Source organism: Dicentrarchus labrax, unplaced genomic scaffold (genome assembly GCF_905237075.1).
Source record: "Dicentrarchus labrax unplaced genomic scaffold, dlabrax2021, whole genome shotgun sequence".
NCBI classification, from domain to species: Eukaryota; Metazoa; Chordata; class Actinopteri; family Moronidae; genus Dicentrarchus; species Dicentrarchus labrax.
In genome coordinates, this window is record NW_026136711.1 from 1,546,692 (window position 1) to 1,567,217 (window position 20,526).

General features: G+C 43.1%; 1 protein-coding gene across 2 annotated transcripts; it reads right to left on the minus strand.

Moving 5' to 3' along the window:
• Window positions 1-1,181: 1,181 nt before the first annotated feature.
• Window positions 1,182-19,905, minus strand: sdc4 (syndecan 4). 2 transcript variants are annotated; one of them, XM_051415399.1, is made up of 5 exons: window positions 19,645-19,905; window positions 5,431-5,674; window positions 5,295-5,338; window positions 4,952-5,150; window positions 1,182-4,858 (listed from the first exon to the last, which is right to left on the minus strand). In XM_051415399.1, exons 1-5 carry the CDS (start codon window positions 19,699-19,701, stop codon window positions 4,707-4,709), a joined length of 696 nt encoding a protein of 231 aa, XP_051271359.1. In that variant the 5' UTR covers window positions 19,702-19,905; the 3' UTR covers window positions 1,182-4,706. The 2 variants fall into 2 exon arrangements, with proteins under 2 accessions (XP_051271359.1, XP_051271360.1); XM_051415400.1 differs by having other exon boundaries at window positions 5,431-5,671; window positions 19,645-19,904.
• Window positions 19,906-20,526: the final 621 nt, after the last annotated feature.

Sequence of the window (20,526 nt, forward strand, 5' to 3'; positions counted from 1 at the left end):
TCTAACTGTTTTCACATTAAGGAACACTTTATTAATAATTAGGAATCCATCTGAAACATAATGAGATAACTTTACAGCTCAAACAGCCAGTGGTCTACAGCTAGCAGCAGGCTAACAGGAAATGATGTAGAATGTAATTACCATGTTTGTATGTGATGGATATTGATGTGATGGATATTGGCCTCGCTGTTTACTGTTCACTCTCCTGCAGCCGTATCAGAGCCGGATTAATGCTAACACTTATCTTAACTGGATGAACATGGGTTGGCCTTTAATCGGGGCAGTAAGGACAGAGGGGGCTGGATGCTGTACAGAATGTAAAACCCCTGAGGCCACTTCTGATTTCTGATTTTTGGGCTGATATAAGTAAAAATTTGACTTGACTTTTATTGTGAAACAGCCAGAAATGTATTTGTCAGAGGTGAGCTTCGACCACGATTGGTCATCAACGTGAACTCACCGCCTGCTGCTGTGTGGAAAACTACGATCAGACTGACTTCATTAAATCAATCGGAGTTTGTTTGGCTGCACTGTAAACAGTCACTGCAGCTGCTCTTACGTCGGCTTTCTGACTAAGTAGCTGCTCAGCAAGTGTTTACTGTAGTCGTAAACCACACCTGCTGTTACCACGGCAACCATAGGTGTTGCCAAATCAACCTGGATTAAAATCTTAACGAGCCAGACATGTATTATGACACAAATGGTCTGCTTGGAACAAAACTGTGTGTCTGATAATGAAAAGTATTAAAATCATTAAAAAGTTCTCTACTCTTCTTCTTCTTCTACCTCATTACAACATACAGAATCTATAAATATGCAAATTGTGTTGATTTCCACTTGTGTCGCGGATGGAAAGTCCACTCTCAGTGTACGTGCACTGGTGGATTGACTATTTGTGATGTCATAAATCATGCTCAGAGCCCCCCCGCCCCACTTTCAGCAAATGAATGTGAAAGCATCCTTCTGTCAAACTATTTGCCTCGAGGGGAACTTTAAAGGATTATAACTTGTGAAACTTCCTGTTGTGAAGACACGGACAGAATAATTGAACATATGGTGTGATTATGTGTTTATCCTTTTCCATCCATCCAGTCCTCGCATTGACTTTGGATGTAATCTCATCTTTCCACGTGATATTCTCTCAGAAAACAGATTGTAACCAAAAAAAAGGACAAAGACAGTTTTAAAATGTTAATGTGCATAAAAATAGCTTTATTTCCAATAATAAATCAGAACCTGCATGCAGAAACCAATGATTCATTGGCTTCTTCACTCCATTGGTGATTCACATGTGGTGACATTAAGCAGCAGAACATATGTATCTCTCCCATGCTCACTGACCAGACCTGGAGCTGATTAACACTTGAAATATGCAATTTATTTTTTCTCTCCTGACCTGGAAAATATTCTCACTCCCTAAAAATAGACGAGTGAAATTGTTTCTCTAATCAGAGTTTCTCCTCCGTCTGAGGTCGAGGTCAGCTGATACTCGCAGACATTCTTTAAGGAAACATGCATCAGTATTTTCCTGATTAGCTTCAGATAAGACCTTGAACCAGTGTCGAGACATTTCGATAACTGGGTGGGAGCTCGTGCAGACGGGGGACCTTGAATTGCTCAAATATCCGTGTCAGCAAATTTATCCATTTTGGCTACAAAGATTCAAAAAGCAACTGTAATCAACCCAGGTCTGCTACTGACAACATGGCTCATCAGCACAACATCCCCTGAACGACGAGATGAACACCAGCAATCCTTCTACAGACACAAACATAAATACAAAAGCAAAAAAACAACAACAAAAAAAAAAGAAGTCTAAAAAGATAATAGAAACTCTTACAAAATAAAAAGTTTCAAAACTATTTGCCTCTGAAAATCTCAAACTAGTGTATATAAAACTTTTTTTAAATCACATATACAACAGCTTAAAAAGGGGGAAAACACCCCAACCTGAAAGAAGGCAATAAAATAATTTGACAGTTAAATTAATACAAAAAAAATAAAAAGGGAACAAGTTGATCTACTGGAGGAAAAAACAACAACGAGAGGAGTTAGTATTAGCATCGGTAGTATCAAAACATTTACATTTACAGTAAATCACAGGAACGTTACTGCTCGGGGAAAAACAATCACAAAGAAAACAGGAAAAACAATTTGGCATTTAAATATTTGGTAGATATTTTTGTTGCCAGGATGTGGCTAAGTACCAAGTTTATATTTTTTTTTGTGGTTTTTCTCTTTATTATTTTTATCTAATGACTATATACAAATCCTTGGCAGAGCAGTCTGTGTGCTGCTGTCTCTAAGAAATGTGAGCATCCAACCTGTTCATCATGGCTTTAGTGAGTGCTCGTAGACCCCATAATGAAAATAAAACTAACAACAAACTGTCGGTGTAGCTTATTGAGAAAGCATCAACCCCATGATTTAAAAAAAAACAACAGAAAGTACCAAAACTACCAGTTTCTCCGATCACAGAGCTTTCTTTTCATTGGACAAAAAAATAGCAACATTTACTGGATTCATGAATATATATATATATATTAAAAAATGTTTTTACAAGTCGATGAAGAAGTATGTGTGCACCTTTAAAGGTCGGGCGTCAAGAGGAACGCTTCACTCTCATACCTATCCATAAATTGTGAAACTGGTTAGCTTAGCTTAGCATAATGACTGCAACCAGGGGGAAACAGCTAGCCTGCACAAAAAACTGACATTTCTCCATTTTAAAAGGGATTATGTGTGCGACTGTTTCTTGGCTGGGAGCAGTAACTTCCTGGAGTCTCTGCTCTGTCAGAGCCAAGAAATAATTTGGTGCTTAATCACATCAAATGAGGAATTGATGACGAGATATCACGAGCTCAATTAAAACGTACAAACCACGTTCGTGTCAAGCTCCAAGTATCGACACTCAAATGTTTAAAGTTCAGATAGATTTATCTTCAGTGCTTCATAACAGTAAAGTACCTGACATTTAAAAATGGAATTATATTGCTAATGTACAGTATCGTTAACTCCTAATAATCATGTCTTAAGTTGTTTGACCGAGCCATGCTAGCAGCTTCCCTTCGTTTCCAGTCTTTATGCTAAGCTAAGCTAAATTCATATTTAACCGTCAGATATCAAGAGTGGCAACGATGCTCTCGTCCAGCTCTCGGCCACAAAGCGAATTCCCCAAAACGTCTAACCGACCTTTAAGCTTAAAAAGTTACAGTGAAAGAGGGTCAGCAGCTGCAGGCGCTGTTCAGTCTGTCACATGACCGAGCTCCGAGAGTGTGTGTGTGTGTGTGTGTGTGTGTGTGTGTGTGTGTGTGTGTGTGTGTGTGTGTGTGTGTGTGTGTGTGTGTGTGAGTGAGAGAGAGGAATGTAGGTGTGTCACCCTGTAGGAGCATGTTGCTTTGACTCCAGTCGAGTTCACCATAATAACAGAAAAACAAACCCTGGAGGCACAGCGGTAATTATTATAGTGGTAAAACATCTTCCAGGCTTTTGAAGTACTCTCCAAAACAGGCAGCAAAGCACAACACGTTGCAATGCAAGAGAGTGTGTGTGTGTGTGAGTGTGTGTGTGTGTGTGTGTGTGTGTGTGTGTGAGTGTGACCTGGGTCATACAGTATTTGCAAATTCTTCTTCCAGAGGAGTTTAGCTCACTTATCTGGCGCTGCGTGCCAGACTGACGGGACTTTCCCCACACAAGCAGATACAAAACACGCCAGAAGGTTTAAAGAAAAAAAAAAAAAAGTCTTTTAAGGTTATTTTAATGAACTCTTCTCAAACTCAGAACCATTATGTTACGGTGTTTGAAGACAGGCAGAAACAATGATTTGCGAATACTTCTTGACCCGTGTTTGATGATCTCTTCTCTCGCTGTACTTTTAGGGGCGGTGCGAGGATAAAAATTAACAAATGTTGTAATTATTAACATCAGTTCTAACGGATGACAGAGCATGAACAGTGACGTTTCCAATCAAAATCAATTTGAACAACGTGAACTCAATTCTTTCCCAGCATGAAGGGATCTTTAATAGAAAAAAAAACAAACGGATATCTCTCTGTATTACAAGGAGCTTTTTAAAAAACAAATCTAATAAAAATGTTCACATAGAAGTCATTTGCTACAGTAATGTGAGGAGCTGCAGTCCAAGAAACAGGTTGACAGGAAGACGGGGAGGATAACAGAGAGGGAAAATAAATAACTGGACTGTAAATGCGTACCATACCGAGACAAAGATCATTGCACAGTGTTAGTGTTTAACTGGAAGGTGGGAAAATAAGACAGGAAAGGGAAGCGATGAGGAAGAGGAGGTAAAAAAAAGTTCTCCAAGTCCTCAGTTGTAAGTTCTGTTGTTTTTTTTCTCTCTTGACATGGGGACAAAATAATAAAAACACAAGAACAAAAACCGATCAGCGTGTAGCGCAGCTCAAATAGTCCGCTCCTGTTGCTCCTTTTCCTTGTTTGACAGAACCAACAAAGCCTCTGATTGGTCGAGAGAGCACCAGTAATATTAGCATCAGGTAGGAGGAGTCAGTCAATCGATTGAGTCGTTGGGGCTTCTCTCCTGATTCGTTATCAAGCGTCACTCCGCTGAAGAAAAGCGAGGAGGAGGAGGTATAATGATGATGATGATGATGAGGCACTGATTGGGTTTTTAAGGGGGTGAGGTGTGTGTTTGTGTGTGTGGTAGTGGGGGAGGAGGAGGTCAGGGTCTATGCGTAGATCTCTGTGGTGGGGGCTTTCTTGTAGATGGGCTTCTTCCCCAAATCATAGCTGCCCTCGTCCTTCTTCTTCATGCGGTAGATGAGGAGGAGGATGAGGAGAACGGCGAACATCAGGCCGACGGCGCCGCCCGCGATCAGAGCTGGAAGAAACCAACAAACGAGTACATTTAAAAAAAGGTTTCATAGACGAGATTAAAACATTAATATATCAGCACCATGTGACGTGTACTGACCTGCGAGGACCTCCGTCTTGTTAAAGATGCTGTCGTCGCTGGCGTGTGACATGAGGACGTTGGACGGGAGCTCCTCGCCGGGCTCGGGCTCGTTCTTCAGCAGGGGGATTTCGTTGCTGTTCTGGACGATTTCCACCTCGTTGACGGCCGGCTGCTCAGGGCGCCCCTCCTCTGGGATCTTGTTGTCGTTCACATCAGGCTGAGGATGAAGAGAGGGATTTTAAAAAACGCCATCCTGCCGTCTCGGTACGCACAAAGTCAACAAACTGAACCCTGAGCAACAGTACCCCATTATTCTACGGTTTAAGATGAAATCAAATCTCACAATCTAGAAATGTCTTACCTTAGCTGAAGGCTTGGACTCTCTTACAGGAGACTCTGTTGTTGCTGTGGAAAGAAGAAAATGTATTATTATTTTATAATCTTTAAAACTGTTTTATATAAAGTCCATTAAAATGTTACTTAAAGCAAAGACTGACCTCCGTCACCAGATCCAGAGGACTCGTCGTACTCATCCTCGTCATCGTTATCGTAGAATTCGTCGATGTCTTCGTAGTCATCATCGTCCTCCTCGTAGTATTCTTGGTCGTCTTCATCGTCTGTGAAGCGGAAGTCTGAGCTGTGCGGGGAGTCTCCTGATGCCTCCAGGGTGTCACGTTGTGTTGACGTGGCGGCCGTCTGTGTGGTCTTCATGGGCATCCATGTCTCCGTCTCCCTCACCTGCTGGGACACCAGAGACAGAGAAGGGGTTAGAGGGATCATCAGAACCATTCGGATCCATCCTCCGAGCACCGTGGATAACTCTTCCAAACCTCGTGGCAATGCATCAGATAGTTGTAGAGATATTTCAGTCTGGACCAAAGTGGTGGACAGACCAATCGGCAGAGCCCAGGCGCTGTAATCATACCTAGAAACTATCATTCGCCTCCAAACAACAGGTAACCAGGAATCACCTGGAGGATCTAAACCACAGACGAGACACAAGTCACTGATCTGCTCAGGAGGTGCAATCAGAGCCAAAAGCAGAACACTCAGTCCAAGCTCTGAATCTGAATCCCCAGCCACAGTCCCACCAGAACCGTCCACTACACCACATTAATGTGTGTTAACGTGCTTACAGACAAACAGGATATATAATCACACATCCACGTCTCTTCCTGCCGTCCTGAAGCCACACAGACAAAAACAGAGGTTTGGGAAAGAGAAGCCACTATTAGAGGGCGACAGCTGCTGTGGAGTTAGTCTCCACCTGATGTGACCAAACAGTCAGTTCGATCATTAAAACATATAAAAGCAGCAAATGTTTGGAACCAGAGAATATCTTGTGCCAGTTTTGCTTATTAAAAAATGTATTTAGAGCTGAATCCATTAGTCCACTGACAGAAAACTAGAATATAAACTAATATTTAAACTCCAGCTGTACAATTTAAAAGTTTCCCAGTTGGGAGCATTTGTTGCTTCGACTTTTGGTCAAACAAAGCAAACAATTTAAAGACATCTTTGCAGGCTTTGTGATGATCAGCAGCGATTAATAGTTGGCAGATAAACCAATAATTAAAATAATCAGAAAGGGGACTTCCCTAAAGCGAGTCCAGGGTCTAATCACCATGAAGCTTAACACAATGAAGACACATCCACCTCCTCTAATCTCTTTAGCACACTTAATTTCATTGACCATTTGCTCGGTAAGCAGCGTGAATGGGATTAAGACACACACCTCCATCAGCCTAATTGTCACTGCCACACACACACACACACACACACACACACACACACACACACACTACGGAGAGATGGGGAGGTAAAACGAGGTGAGAAAAGCTGAACAGCAGGTCCTAAACTTGCTCACTGAGAAGCCTTAAAGTCTTTCTGATGTTTCTCATCCACACTGAATCATCCAGAAAACTCCAAACAGCAGCTCTTCACACCTTCTCCTCCAATCTGCTCTCCTTCTTTTCAAAGTAGAGACAAATGACACTGCGTCTTTCACTCTATCCGTGTGGATACAATCTAAAACTAGTGAATACCTTTACGTCTTGTTGAAAACATTTTAATCCCGTCAGGCTGTAAATGAATCAACATAGAGCTGAAACAAGTTGTAGAGGAATGATCCAGAACATTAGTTGTATTTAAAACGAGCAAAAATGGAACAAAACGTAAATATTTACTGCTTTTTGATTTTAATTGTAAAAGCAAAGATTACAAATATTCTCTGGATGAATTCTTAAAGCTGCCTTTTTGTTGAAATGTGTTAACAGACAAACATCTATAAAACATCAGCTTGAGCTCTGGGAAGTTTTGTTTTTAATTAAGACTCAATGATTGATCCATTAATTGACCTTTCTTAAGTCCCGCCCCTTTTTGCTCCATGCTCTAATTACAGTTGAGCAAGCCTCAGTCCACTTCCTGTTTTCCTGTGAAGGTGATGTTGTTAACCAGATCTGTCTGAGAGCTGATCACATTGGGACAGAGACAGACAGACAGACAGCACACAAGCTCTTTTTCAGTGAAACTTCAGTTTACTGAGAACAAAAGCTGACCACAAATCACAGTGGAAACAAGCCTGGGCATCCCACAACATCCACACACATCCACACACACACATCCCCACACACACACACACACACACACACACACACACACACCACACACACACACACACACCTCTGCTGACATCATGAGTTCTCCTCATAATTACTTCCATCTGAGTGTCGTATGGCGGGGGTCTTCATTTTAAGGGTTAGCTGGTGGCTAAGCCTGCCCCGGGCCCCTGAGCATTATATGTGTGTGTTCTCAAATACTTGGCATAGTAACGATGTGTGTTTGAAGGTAATCCCCTCTGCCTGTAAGAGTAGCCCGTATGAGCAGGAGGAGGGGAGGGAAGGCCCCATTGTGACTGCACAAGGGCTTCAAACAAGGGCGGCCATTTTACTGTGATTCCTCTCAGCACCAAGGTGGGCCGATGAAGACTCTGGTCTGACAGTCTCTCTCTTTATTCATGTCCATTCTGTCTCGTCCAAGCTTTATTACTCATATATAAGAGATGATCATATTTGTGTTTATTTTCCTCCTTAACACAAATATATGGATATATTCTTTAATCAAATCATCATTTTTTTCAAATGAAGCTACTCCACAATCTCTCCACATCACCCCTGGCAACCATAGGAGTAACCCCTGGGGTACAAGTAGTCCTGGTCGGGGACCACCGCTCTATTATGTCCCCATTTAAACCCTATACATGGACACGGGGGAGCTGTGATCCTGTGTGTGTGTACCTAATCCTAAGCCTTAAAATGGTGACTACTGGCTCTTCATTTCCTCGCTGCCATTCAGATGGAAGTCGACTGCTGCTGCTGCTGCGTGCAGGAACAAGCCCTCTGCGTCACTTTACCGGAATTGCGCTCATTCAGATGATAATATGGATTCATGTGAGTGACTGTGGGTGCCAGCGTGAGTCATATTCATATAGGAACACTTTACATCATTCCCTGGGGTAAATCCATTCCTTCTGCCACCATTACAGCAGTCTGTTATTTTACCTGAATCACTCAGTTGGAAAAAGGTGATGCAAAGGAAAAGTATGTTTGGAAAAAGTATGAAAAGAAAAGTTAATTTTACATCAAAGTCAATATTCATTCTTTATTTAGCCATTATTTAAAACAGTATCGATCAATCGACCATGTATGAACTATTTTGATAACGTATTAACCATTTTTTGTCATTTTGTCAGCAGAATAAATATCTTCGGGTTGTGGACAAAACGAGACAGAGATAAACATTTACCATTTGTGGACATTTTATAGACCGAACAAGTAATGGTAAAAATAATTTACAGATTTAATTGATAATGAAAAGAATTGTCCTATACAGCCCTCCGTGAGTGTTGCCTTGCCTGAAAAAGGGGCTTTAAGTGACACCTACTGCACTCTGACTCCAGATGCATAAAGTGGGCAGAGGAAGCAAACACCTCTGCTACAGAAAAGCTTACAGCTTGTTGCCTCAACTTCCACGCAGAGTTTGTCTGATAAGCAAGAGACAACAGGTTCAATACCCAGAAAGGACAATATGTTCCCTGTCAGCGTCCTGGAGTGTCAATAAACCCCTTCCTCCTGGCTGCCCCTGACCTTTAAACCCCCCTATGGTGAAATGTGGACATCCATTTGTGTCCTGGAGAGACGTGCTAAAAGAAACTCCACCATTTGCAGCCTGGTGGGCTCTGAAACAACAGCACACTGTCTCACAGGCTGAGTGAGACCTGTCCCAACAGGCCGGGTTTATACAGCGAGACTGCAGAGGAACAAAGAGATCAAACGCACGAGGATTCTTCTTCTGCTTTAGTAATGATGGCTGCCACTGAATTTACTATCAGATGTAGTAGGATATTCCATCTTTACTATATTCTCCCAGGAAGCGAAGCCAGGATGGGATCCAGGCCAAGCCCCCAGTCTGCCTGGATAAACATGAGCTCAATCCAAGAATGTAATCTGGAACAGCAGACCCACAAGACTTCGGATGGAAGCGCTGTGTTACACATTTTACACCAACCGGCACAGACTGGTGAAGACAAAGCAGAGGTTATGTAACCAACATGGAAATCAGCTCCCACTCTCGTGATTTTACTGAACGAGGGCCGGTCCCATCAGCCTGCTTCAGAGGCTGCCTGCTGGACTTTGGGGAACTAATTACAAAAAAGGACATGCAAGGAATATTTTAGGGGGATTTTGTATTACAAATACAACTTTTTACAACTTTAACATTATTCCAATCAATTTTTAAGATCATTAGGGATGCACTAACAACAATACCAGACTGATACTGTACTCATAAAACCAAAACTCCTACACCACAGTGTGATGTTACATAACCTCCTATAAGTTGAGCATGTAGGCGGAGAAGAAGCAATGATTTATTTATTTATTTTTTTTATTAAACCTCCTGTATTGATTCTAAAAGAAATGATACTCACAGAAATATTAAAATAAATGTACAGTTTAGCCAGGATTCCTTCCTTTAATGCTACAAGTACACTATCAGCATCCCGTAGGACCACTGCCACGTACAATCTCAGGAGAAATAGTCACGCCCTCATATGTGTTAACAATCACGGGCTGGGCAACACCAACTCCGGCTACGTGCTTTAAAAGCAGAGCGCGCTGTGGTTCAGAGCGAGGCCACAAAAGGCTAACCCAACATCCTGGAGGAAGGACTGACTGACTTCATGTACAGTAAAAGCACAATAGCACATGACGAGTGAAGCTTTTAACAAAGAGAGCGGAGATCCTAAAAGCTCATAATTACCATCTACTGCTAACCACTGATTTCAGTAGGAACCCAAAGCATTAGGCTTGGAAATATTGTGTCATTTGAGCAAAAATCTAAATCTTATTTCAAAGCAAAACTCTTGATTTAAAAGTTGGTCAACCACATTATTTGTCAGCCACTTTAAAAGCCACTTATGACCCAAACAGATCACCATTGTCCTCCCATCACTGATTCACAGCCTCATTTATTCTGCCTGATGTGTGACAGCTGATGAGCAGCCGGATGTGGATTTCAGCCAAAACAAATGGATTTAATGGAGAGAAATGGAAAATAATATTTCAGTTTGTTGTAGTGACGCATTCCACGTTTAGCATTTAGTCTAGTTTTGTGAACATGAACAGAATAGACCACAGTGCAAAGCATGAAGGAGCCAGCCAGTAAAAATATTAGGATTTCAACAAACCTCCCTGTTCCAAAACATATTTATTTTATCTCCATCTCTACCCAGACAGAGACAATAATTCCTGCTCTCATAAACACGTATACAGTCACCTTTTATCTGAGACTACCATGAAGTCCATCTCGTAGCTAGCTTGTTTAATGACGGACTCTTAATTGCAGAGATCGTTTGGACTCAAAGAAAACACCCACAAGAGACCATGTGACTGGATCAGACCAGGTCTTGGTCAACGACACTGAACCCCATAGGATGTGAGTCACAACGCTGTGTAAACAAGAAAGAATGCTAACAGAACAGGCCAACCTGAATACTTGAAAAGTGACTAAACTTTAGGTGGAAGACGTGTCATCTTGTCAGGTAATTATTGTTCAGGAGTATCGTGTGTTTAGCTGATGACACCGTCTTAATGTTTCCACTAGGACTTCATGATGTCTTCCGTCTAGCCTCCCGTCCCGTCCTTGTTTATCCTGCCTATCTCAGCATGGAGGTCCTAAAAACGTTCCAGTTCCCCCAATTGTCCGCAATCACTGAAAGGCAGTCTGTCAAGACGCCCGCCACCCAGTCTTTGGCTCTGTCCCTTCCATTGACACCAAACAATGCCAGTGGACTCCTCAAGAGCATATCAATGACCAAGGTAACCGGGGATAAGCCTCCAGCAGCCTCCCTTCATTAAACTGGGGAAACAATCCCTCCATCTGCCGACACAGAGCGAGGCATCTGGTCCATTCACACGGCGGCGTGGAGGAGGTACAAAGTATGAAAAGACAGAAAAGAAACACCAGCACGCAGGAATGTGCTTCCTTATTCTTTGTGATGTCCAACGTCTCTTGACCTCTTTAAGAAAAGGCAATTATTGTTGTTTTCTAACCTTTTTTTTAAATATTCAGCTCAGATTGTGTAAATAAAGTGAAATGGAAGATTTGGTTTTACAAAGTCTTCCCTCCTCTGCAGTTTCCCATCCTGTTTTTCAACTTCTCCCCCACCCTCGCCCCTCCTGCTGCTGCTGGGTGATACTTGAACCGGTTGGATTTGCACCATGTATTGTGTCGCCTGATCTGCTTGTAAGATGCACTTCTGACCCCTGACGTAACTCTGCTAGGAGAAACACACACACACTTATGTGAGATGAACCATCACACACACTCACTTCAGAGTTTATGGTATCCAAAGTGCTCCATATGGAGTGATCTATTAGGGGGGGGTCATTACTTTGTTAAAAACATAAAGTTGATGTAGTTCAACAAGTTTGGTCCTGGTGTTTTATTCAGAGCTCAGGCCTGCAGCTGCTCCTGCATACAGTCCGTAACAAAGCCTGAAAACAACCACTTCCATTATAGGCCTCATTTGTTCTTTGGTAAACACAGAACAGGGCTGAGTGCTGGACTTCACTCGAACTCTCACTCACAGACACACACAGACACACACAGACACACACACCTACCTTTGCACTTTTGCTCTGACAGCCGAGCTCTAGATTCCTTCTACCTACGCCCGGTCTATCTATAGCAGTATTTCCACCTACCAGCACCATGTGAGACCCTACGGCTACATGGCAACACAGCAGCCTTGACCCTAGCAACGTACAGATGGAGGTCGTGCTTGGACAATGACCTCTGTAATACACAATATCTATAGGCAAGAAGAAACCATACAGGGGTTATGATTCCATCCTATTAGGGGCATAAATCACCTGTTAGTCCAGCTGCCTCGTAAAGCTATTGGTTCAGTAAAAATATCACAAAACAAAATATAATCTGATAATTATCAACTTTAACCCCTGAACTATATGATGATCTGTTATTTAGAAAAACACGGCTGCGTGTTCACAAAGGCAAACACTGCTCAGTTAAGTGAGTAATATTGTCGCATTAAACTTTGACAAGGACCTGAGCCACTTGTTTTCCATTTGACTCTGTTCCTTTCTGGACTGTTGGAGATAAGACAGCTGCTGTACAGACCGGCCAGCTGTGCAGCAGACAGTGTTGATTCAGACCCAGCTGATAAGCCTAATTGAGTTTTGATGAGCACCTCCTGAGGGAACGTCCCCGGTCTTATCGTAATGGCCTTTATTGGTCACTTCCTCCCAACCGGTGAGGCCATCCCGCCATGCCAACCGGATGATTCTCAGTTATTACCAAATCCACGAGTGATGGACAAACGAGCCGAATGCCTGCGAGCGAGTCAAACTCTCGTTGAAGCCTCTCTGATGTCTTCCCGGCACTTTGATGTCACTCCCTCAGGCGAGCATATCGCTGCCTCAGATCAAAGACATTACGGCCCAACAGACTGAATGGAAGCTACTGAGGAGTTATTATCAGCTGAAAGATTGGCTTCAGGCTTTAAAAGGCAGGAAATAATACGAATAAAGGCAGGAAAACAGGAAATATCTAAGACAAATCAACTCAGTAAGAAGAAGCATGAATATGAATCCTGCCAGTAAACAACTGACTTATTTATATGTTTAAGTGTTTTTAGACACGTGAAAATGTCCCTTCATTCATAGTGTAAGCTCAGTCACAAAGACACCGATTCATTGCCAAGAGGAGACGCTTAAAATCGACCCTTTATCCTCCATAGCTGTGGGTCAGTCCAATTTCCAGTTCATAATACCAGTAAGCAACCTTCACTTTAACTTAGAACTAAAAACGGGCCTTTGTTAGTTTAGTTACAATTTCCTAAAGTGAGAGAACAAGTCTCATTTCCCTCTGACATCGATTAACAACACAGCAATGTTAACATCACTCGATTAAGAGATCTCTTTATGTTGGTGGTTAAACTTCACCCAGCACATATTCATACATGAGACTCACAACAGAGGACTGCTCACATTATGAATAACTAGCATCAAGAGAAAAAACTGTAATGGAAGGAAAGTCGTTTGGCAGAAATGTCTGTTACTGATCAATCTCTCTCACACACTCACACACACACACACCCTAAAATATCTATTTCTTATGTTGTTGCTGGTGGAAATCAGCAATGTAAACTCAGAAGCATAGCTCACCCTGATGTCTGTACAGTAACAGCCAGGAGAGGGATAGCTTAGCTTAGCATAAAGATTGTGACTCTGTCCAAAGGCAACAAATAATAATCACTTGTGAAATGGTATATGTCCATAAGTGAGCTTTAGAGGGGATTTCTGTGACTTTTGGACAGAGCTAGTTCCCACCTGTTTCTAGTCTTTGTGCTAAGCTAAGCTAACCCTCACCTGGATGTAGCTTTATATTTGACATGCAGCCATGTTTGAGAGTGATATCGATCTTCCCATTTGACTCAAACTATTCCTTTAAAAGGAGATAAAAACAGTGTGCTGATATTGAGTCTGGCCGCCTGAGGAATGTGTCTCTCTCAGTGGGTCAGCTAAGTAGCCAAGACCTTGGCTACACAGCCAGCCACCACATTCCTCTATCCTCTACAATGGAGCCAAGGCACTCTATGAACACAAGTAAGAGGGCCAAACCAAGGGTTGTGGTTCTTTTAGGTTCCTGGTTAGACTTCAGGCTGCCTTATCTTACAGGAAAGTGGCCTTAGTGCTGCTTCTAGTAGCCCCACCCTCACTAATGTGTACCAAGTATGTTTATATGAGCCCAGGTTTTAGGGAGCGATCAAATTTACGCAGCATGGGTCCTGATGCCTGAAAGGGTAAAATTCCTACACTGTGAATATTTCACACACCTCCCAGTAATGTTTACTGACAGGCAGAGCTAACAGCACTGCTGGAGTAGGAAAACTATACATCAGCTACTGCTCCAGTTGGAAATGCAAAAGAAAATACACGAACATAAGAAAGTAATAAAAAATCTCTTTCTGCTGAGAGGAGTTCCATAGACACACACACACACACACACACTCACACACACACACACACTCACTCACAGGTCAGTCCCAGCTCTGTTGTGTGTTGTTGTTGACAATGAGTTTTAATGTACAGAGGTGGACCTCACACACACTCACACACAAAGACTGCATCTACACAGTGACACACATTAATGAGACACATTTGCACACACACACACACACTTACCCACATTCACTCACACACACACACACACACACACCACATCAAAGAGGTACTCTATTACTGAGACACACTTGTCAGGAAGGATGTCTGAATAAGGGGAAGCCCTCATACCACCCAAAACGCACTCTATGATCTCTGCTATGTATTTGTGTATGTGTGTGTGTGTGTGCGCATATTGTGTATGGCATAAGAGAAGCCTGAAAATTTACTTCCCGCAAACAACACTGAATGGGCCTAATTTCTAGGAACACCACAATAATTCTACATAAAAACTATTTGGTTTTTCCCATGTAACAGCTGTAAAAAGCCCCACAATGAAAGAGGCCTCATGAAGAATACATGTTCTGTCACTAGCAAACAATGTCAGCCACCAAGGTACCAATAACACACACACACACACGCACACACACACGCACAAAGTTTAAATAAAGTCCACACTGAGGCTGCAACCAACGCTTATATTCTCACCTCACCGTACGAGTTGTTAATTGTTATCAGTCACATATTTAGACCTTTTTGCTTGAAAAATGACTGAACGATTACTTTAAAATTAATTACCACTTAGATTCTCTGTAGATTTATTAAATTAACTCTTCAGCTCTTGTCCACATATCCCAGACATCCCACATATTCCAGTAATTCCTCTGAAACGTCCTTAAACTACAGTCACATTACAGCCAGAGACATTAAGTCAACATTACGGGGATATCTGATTTTGTTGCTTTAGGGTGGAGCATTTTGATTATTACATTTCATGCTCATGCCCTCCAATTTTCAATACATCTGTTCTGCTTGGGGGGGAAAAAAACCACTGAGTGCATCAGCGCTGATAGTTGCTGTCTGGCTTCAGGCCTGGAACAACCATCTGTCAGAGTATGACGGGGTGTCCCGGGACAGCAGAGGCAGGGGCCGCGGGGCCGACATCAAACGGCCTCCCTCCAGGCTCGGCGATACATTTCCCAATGGAAACACAGCGAGGCTCATATTCCATGTTCTGCCACGGCCCCTCTATATTTTTACTAGTCCACCACAAAGCCACAACAGCTTTTCTTTTCAAGAACGGGGGAGGTGGCGGTGGAGAGCGGCGGTGTGTTAAGCAGCAAGTTTCCCAGGCTGTCGACATAAATAAGAACGCGCTGTGGGTCGATTTATTTAGTTCGGAGGGTTAAAAATGTGTTTACAGAAACACCTGTAGGGATGTAAGGATTCATTAATCAACTGGTCCAAAAAGATAGTGAAACTCTCGATGGGTAAATGTCGGGATGCTTGAAAGAGTTTAAACCTTCCAGTGTGTAGAGCGGGAGAGTTTTGATAAAGTTTGATGGTTTTAACTTCTTAAAATGTGCAGATTTTCTTGATGAAATATAAAGAAAAGAATAACACTGAAAGAGTCTCTTGATGGAAAAGATGTTTAGGCTTCTTAACCAGAAAGTGGCTCCAGAGTCAAAAAAAAAAAGTTGGATGAAAGTGATATTTAACCAGAGCAGGAGGGGGTTTATGGTCGACTTCTGCCCCAAATGTATTCATATAGTCCCCGTTACAACTGCCAGAATATGTAGTGGTTGAAAAGGGGGTGGAGGGAAGGAGAGGGGAGGGAGATCAGATTCTCGACTGCTCTCCATCACAGGCAGGAAAGACAAAAACCTCCTCTCTGTGTGCCAACATTCCTCCACCCAAAGGGATTTTATAGACCAGCGGACAGCAATGCAGGAACCATTATTACATCCTAGTGATACCATTTATCATGCTCCCTCTTTCCCTCCCTCCTTTCCCTGCGTTCTTTTCACCGCACAGGCTTTCAGTGCACCCCATCATGCAAAAGAGACAAAAAAAATTCCTTCAAAAACTTAAAAGAAAAACCTGGGTCATTCTGGTGCAAATGATTGGAGCTAAATGCCAAACCGGTGACATTCCTACAAGATATAACAAATGGACTCGGACCCGAGGCTCCAAAGGCAACAAGCTGAGGTTTGGTGGTGCAACATGGATTAACTCTGGAGCAAAGAGGATTTTTTTTAACCCCGATTAACCACAGCAGTTGCCATCACAAGCACATTTGGTGAATTAAGGTAATTTGACATTGCTAATTAAAATAAAAACCACAGAAGACAAGGGCAATAACAGTAGCTCCGCCTTTCCTACCTGCCTTATATTAAAAACAAACAGCTACTGTACTGCGCTATCTTTCACCTTCACCCAGTACTCCGTCATGAAGGACTTGTAGAGAGTCGTGTTCCCATACATGGGCAGAAAACGCTGAGGTCGACGGAAAAAGGCACGAAGAACGGGATTTGTTTGCTCCGGTCTATTTTGGACAAACTGATAAAGCTGCACACGAGGCCTCAGTCTGGCCACAGCCCAGCCAAAGACTTCTAAACAGAGCCATAACTTCCTAGAATTAGACAATTAGAAAGTCTCTTGGCATCCAGTTGATAAGACTCAGTCCCATTGATAATAAAAACATTCCTATCATGCCTCCGGCTCCCAAAAAGCCTCCTTTGCATTCAGAGCACGCTCTATTGTCAGGTAGCAGAACATTGTTATCGATTAGCTGGGAACGCCAAACCCACATACCAATAATGACCTCAGTGGGTAGAGAGAAGAAAAGGCTGGAAGGAGGGAGGGAGGTGGAGGGAAGGATTGTCATAGCTCAGAGGCTAAGTATCCATCAAAGGGAGAAGTGCAGGGGAAAAAAACACAAGAAAGAGAAAAAGGGAAAGACGCAGCAACGGCCGACTGAGGAATGACGACTGATCACAGAGCCGGCGAGGGACGGCGGGAACAGGTGAGCACTGAAAGAAGAAAGTCTGGAGTGTAAGAGCTCATTGAAACAGAACTGTAGGTGTAACCACGCTACGCTAGAGGAAAGGAGAGTCCCTTATGAAAAGGCCCCAGGGCCCTATTGAGATCCCTCCAAGTGTGCAAAATCCCCAAGAGGGCCGGTCAAGGTCACCAAAGGTCACATTCCAGAGGGGAAATCAAAAAAAAGGAAGAATTAGAAGAAGAAGAGGGGGGGTGACAACAAGATGAGGCAGAGCGAGCAGAAGCTACATGGCTTTGAGGAATGTAACAGATTGTAAAGGAGAGGTGGGTCCGACTGACGGCAGCACGCCGGCGGGGAGAAGGAGCCCCGAAGGCGGGCGGGATCAGAGCCCGGATCGCTCGCGGCTCTGCGTGGGGAATGTGTCAGAGTACGTCACAGCGACACAGTCGTACGTTTGAACCCTGGCTTCCTTTTAACGCTGAGGTACAGCAGATGTGCTTCGGGCATCCATCCTGGTATGACTGGTAAAGTCTGTGTGTTACTGCTGCTCACACCATTTGTACTGAGCAACTGGGATTACTGGGAGGGAGGGAGGGAGGGAGGGAGGAAGGGAGTGCATGTGTGTGGGTGGCATCCAGACAGCCAGTATTAGAAATGAGTGCTCCAAGGCTGTAAAATATGAGGTTGGATGTAAATGACCTCCTCCTCTCTGTATCTGTCTGTCCTTCAGAGATTCTTTTAGTGATGAGATTAAAATAAAGTTCTAGAGGAACTAAAAACATGAAAAGGGGAGGTGATAAGTTCTCTATCTAAAGCACATAATGAGAACACTGATAAGATTATTCTCTTCTGCAACGCCTTGGGTCAAATGTATGCTCCCTATTTCTGTGTCATGGTAAAAACTAGTCAAAATAATCCCTTTGTTGATCTGTATAATCAATATATTTCACCCTGCACACGTCGGTGTGTCAGGTGTTGAATGTGTGAGTGGAAATTCAGGCCCGAACACACAACAATCTCAAGTTATTGCTAAATTGGACACCATGAAAAAGGTACAAAGTACAACTCCTGACCAACGACTCCTCTTTAAAGACACAGTGCACTCACAGGTACCATATCTCCACACACACACACACACACACACACACACGTTATTTCCTCCAGCAGGGTCGAAGCATCACATTCTCAGGTGTTTGAATAACACACATTTCATGAATAGTTAATGAGACTAATGGCTGGGTGGCAGTGGAATAAAGCGCCGGCTGTCTGCGTCAGAAAACTCTGGAGAACAATAAAGTCACATAACGCTGGAAAAGCCCACAAACAGGAGTTTAACTGGTGTACACAGAAATCAGGACACACAGCACTGTTAACAGTCAGACAACGACACTGAGAAATAACAACGTGAAGAGTCAGTCACTTCCAGTACAGCGACCCTCCTCAGCACACATTCTTCGGCTGTTAAGTCAGCCTTTTTTTACTTTTCACAACACAGCAAGACATCGTGAGTTTATCTCCAACGTATCAGTGGTTCCTGGGGGGGGGCTATAGTGGCACTGAAATAACAACATTTCAACACAATCACTATATTCAACTGAAATTAGATAAGAGATTGAAGAAATCATGTTTAGTTTGATAAAGACCCAGAAACTATTCACATTATAGTGATTATTCACATTTATGATGTAAAAATAATCACTGTAGTTATAATATCCAACAACAGTCTTCAAGGGGGGGGCAGCTACTTTCTGAATGTGGAGATTAGTGGGTGGGGGGGCATTCAATCAAATGTGGCAACTTTCTTTGGCTGATTGATCAAAAAGAGCTGCCCCCTGAATGCCCCTCTGATTGGCCCATCAGAGGCAGGAGAAGTGACTTGGCAGCCCCCCCCCCATCCGGGCCCCATCCTGGATAATAGCAGCGGGCTGTGGATGCCTGTGTGAGCCCCTCTGCCCCCCCCAACACACACACACACACACACACACACACACACACACACACACACACACACACACACACACTGAGGACTGTCTGCTTCAGTGTCTGTAGGTTTACCCTCATTACAGAAGCACCCAGAGCTACTTCACTGCCCCAGAGAGGAGGAAGAGGAGGAAGAGGAGGAGGAAGAAGAGGGTTGTAAGACTTTAAAATGGCTGCTGGAGATTGTTAATAAAACAACTTACCGACTCTGAGAAGACGGAGGTGGATAAAATCAACACGAGGCAGCAGAGGTTGAGCATGTTGTCTCTTCAGCACAAACTTTATAAAGTCTTCAAACACAAACAGGTTGAACCGTGGAGCAGAGCAGGGCGGGGGGGGGGGCAGGTCAGAGCTGTCCCGGTATAATAGTCCAACAGATGTCCCACAGAAACTGTCCACTTTATCACCTTCACTGGGTCTGCTGCTGTCTGTCGTCTGCGGCTGACTGTCTGTCTTCACTGAGCTCACAGCAGCGCTTCATCTGGGATATATCACACAGCCCCCAGCTCTCCTCCAATCAGAGCCCAGCCCCCAGCTCTCCTCCAATCACAGCCCAGCGCCGCGCGTCAGCCTACGTAACAGGTTGGCCCCGCCCCCTGAAGTACCGAAAGATAACCACATAAATAAATAAATAAATAAAGACGGATAAGATGTTGTTTTATTCTCAGAATAAACACATTGAATCTTATTCTGTGTTGTACAATGAGTTTCATTAAAGGTTTAATAGTGTTTATGTGTTGTTGTTGTTGTTGTTGTTTGTTTAAAACCCATTACTGTTATTGTCTTTAATTTATATTTAACGGTTTGAGCTGATTAATAAAGTAAAGTATTTATTTTAAATCTATTCTGTGTTTTTTTTCCGAATATCCGCCATCTGCTGTTTGTCTTCATTAGGGTAATTAATAATGGGGGGGGGTATCTTATCTGCCCCCCCTGTGTGCTGGCCCTTACTACACTCTGATTAAAGCTGATGGTTTTCCCACCACAGAAAGATCAACCTGAGGGTGTCCACATACTTTTGGCCATTATTAAACATACTTTCAATAAGAGTGAAATTAGATATAAAGATTATTAGATTGAATCTT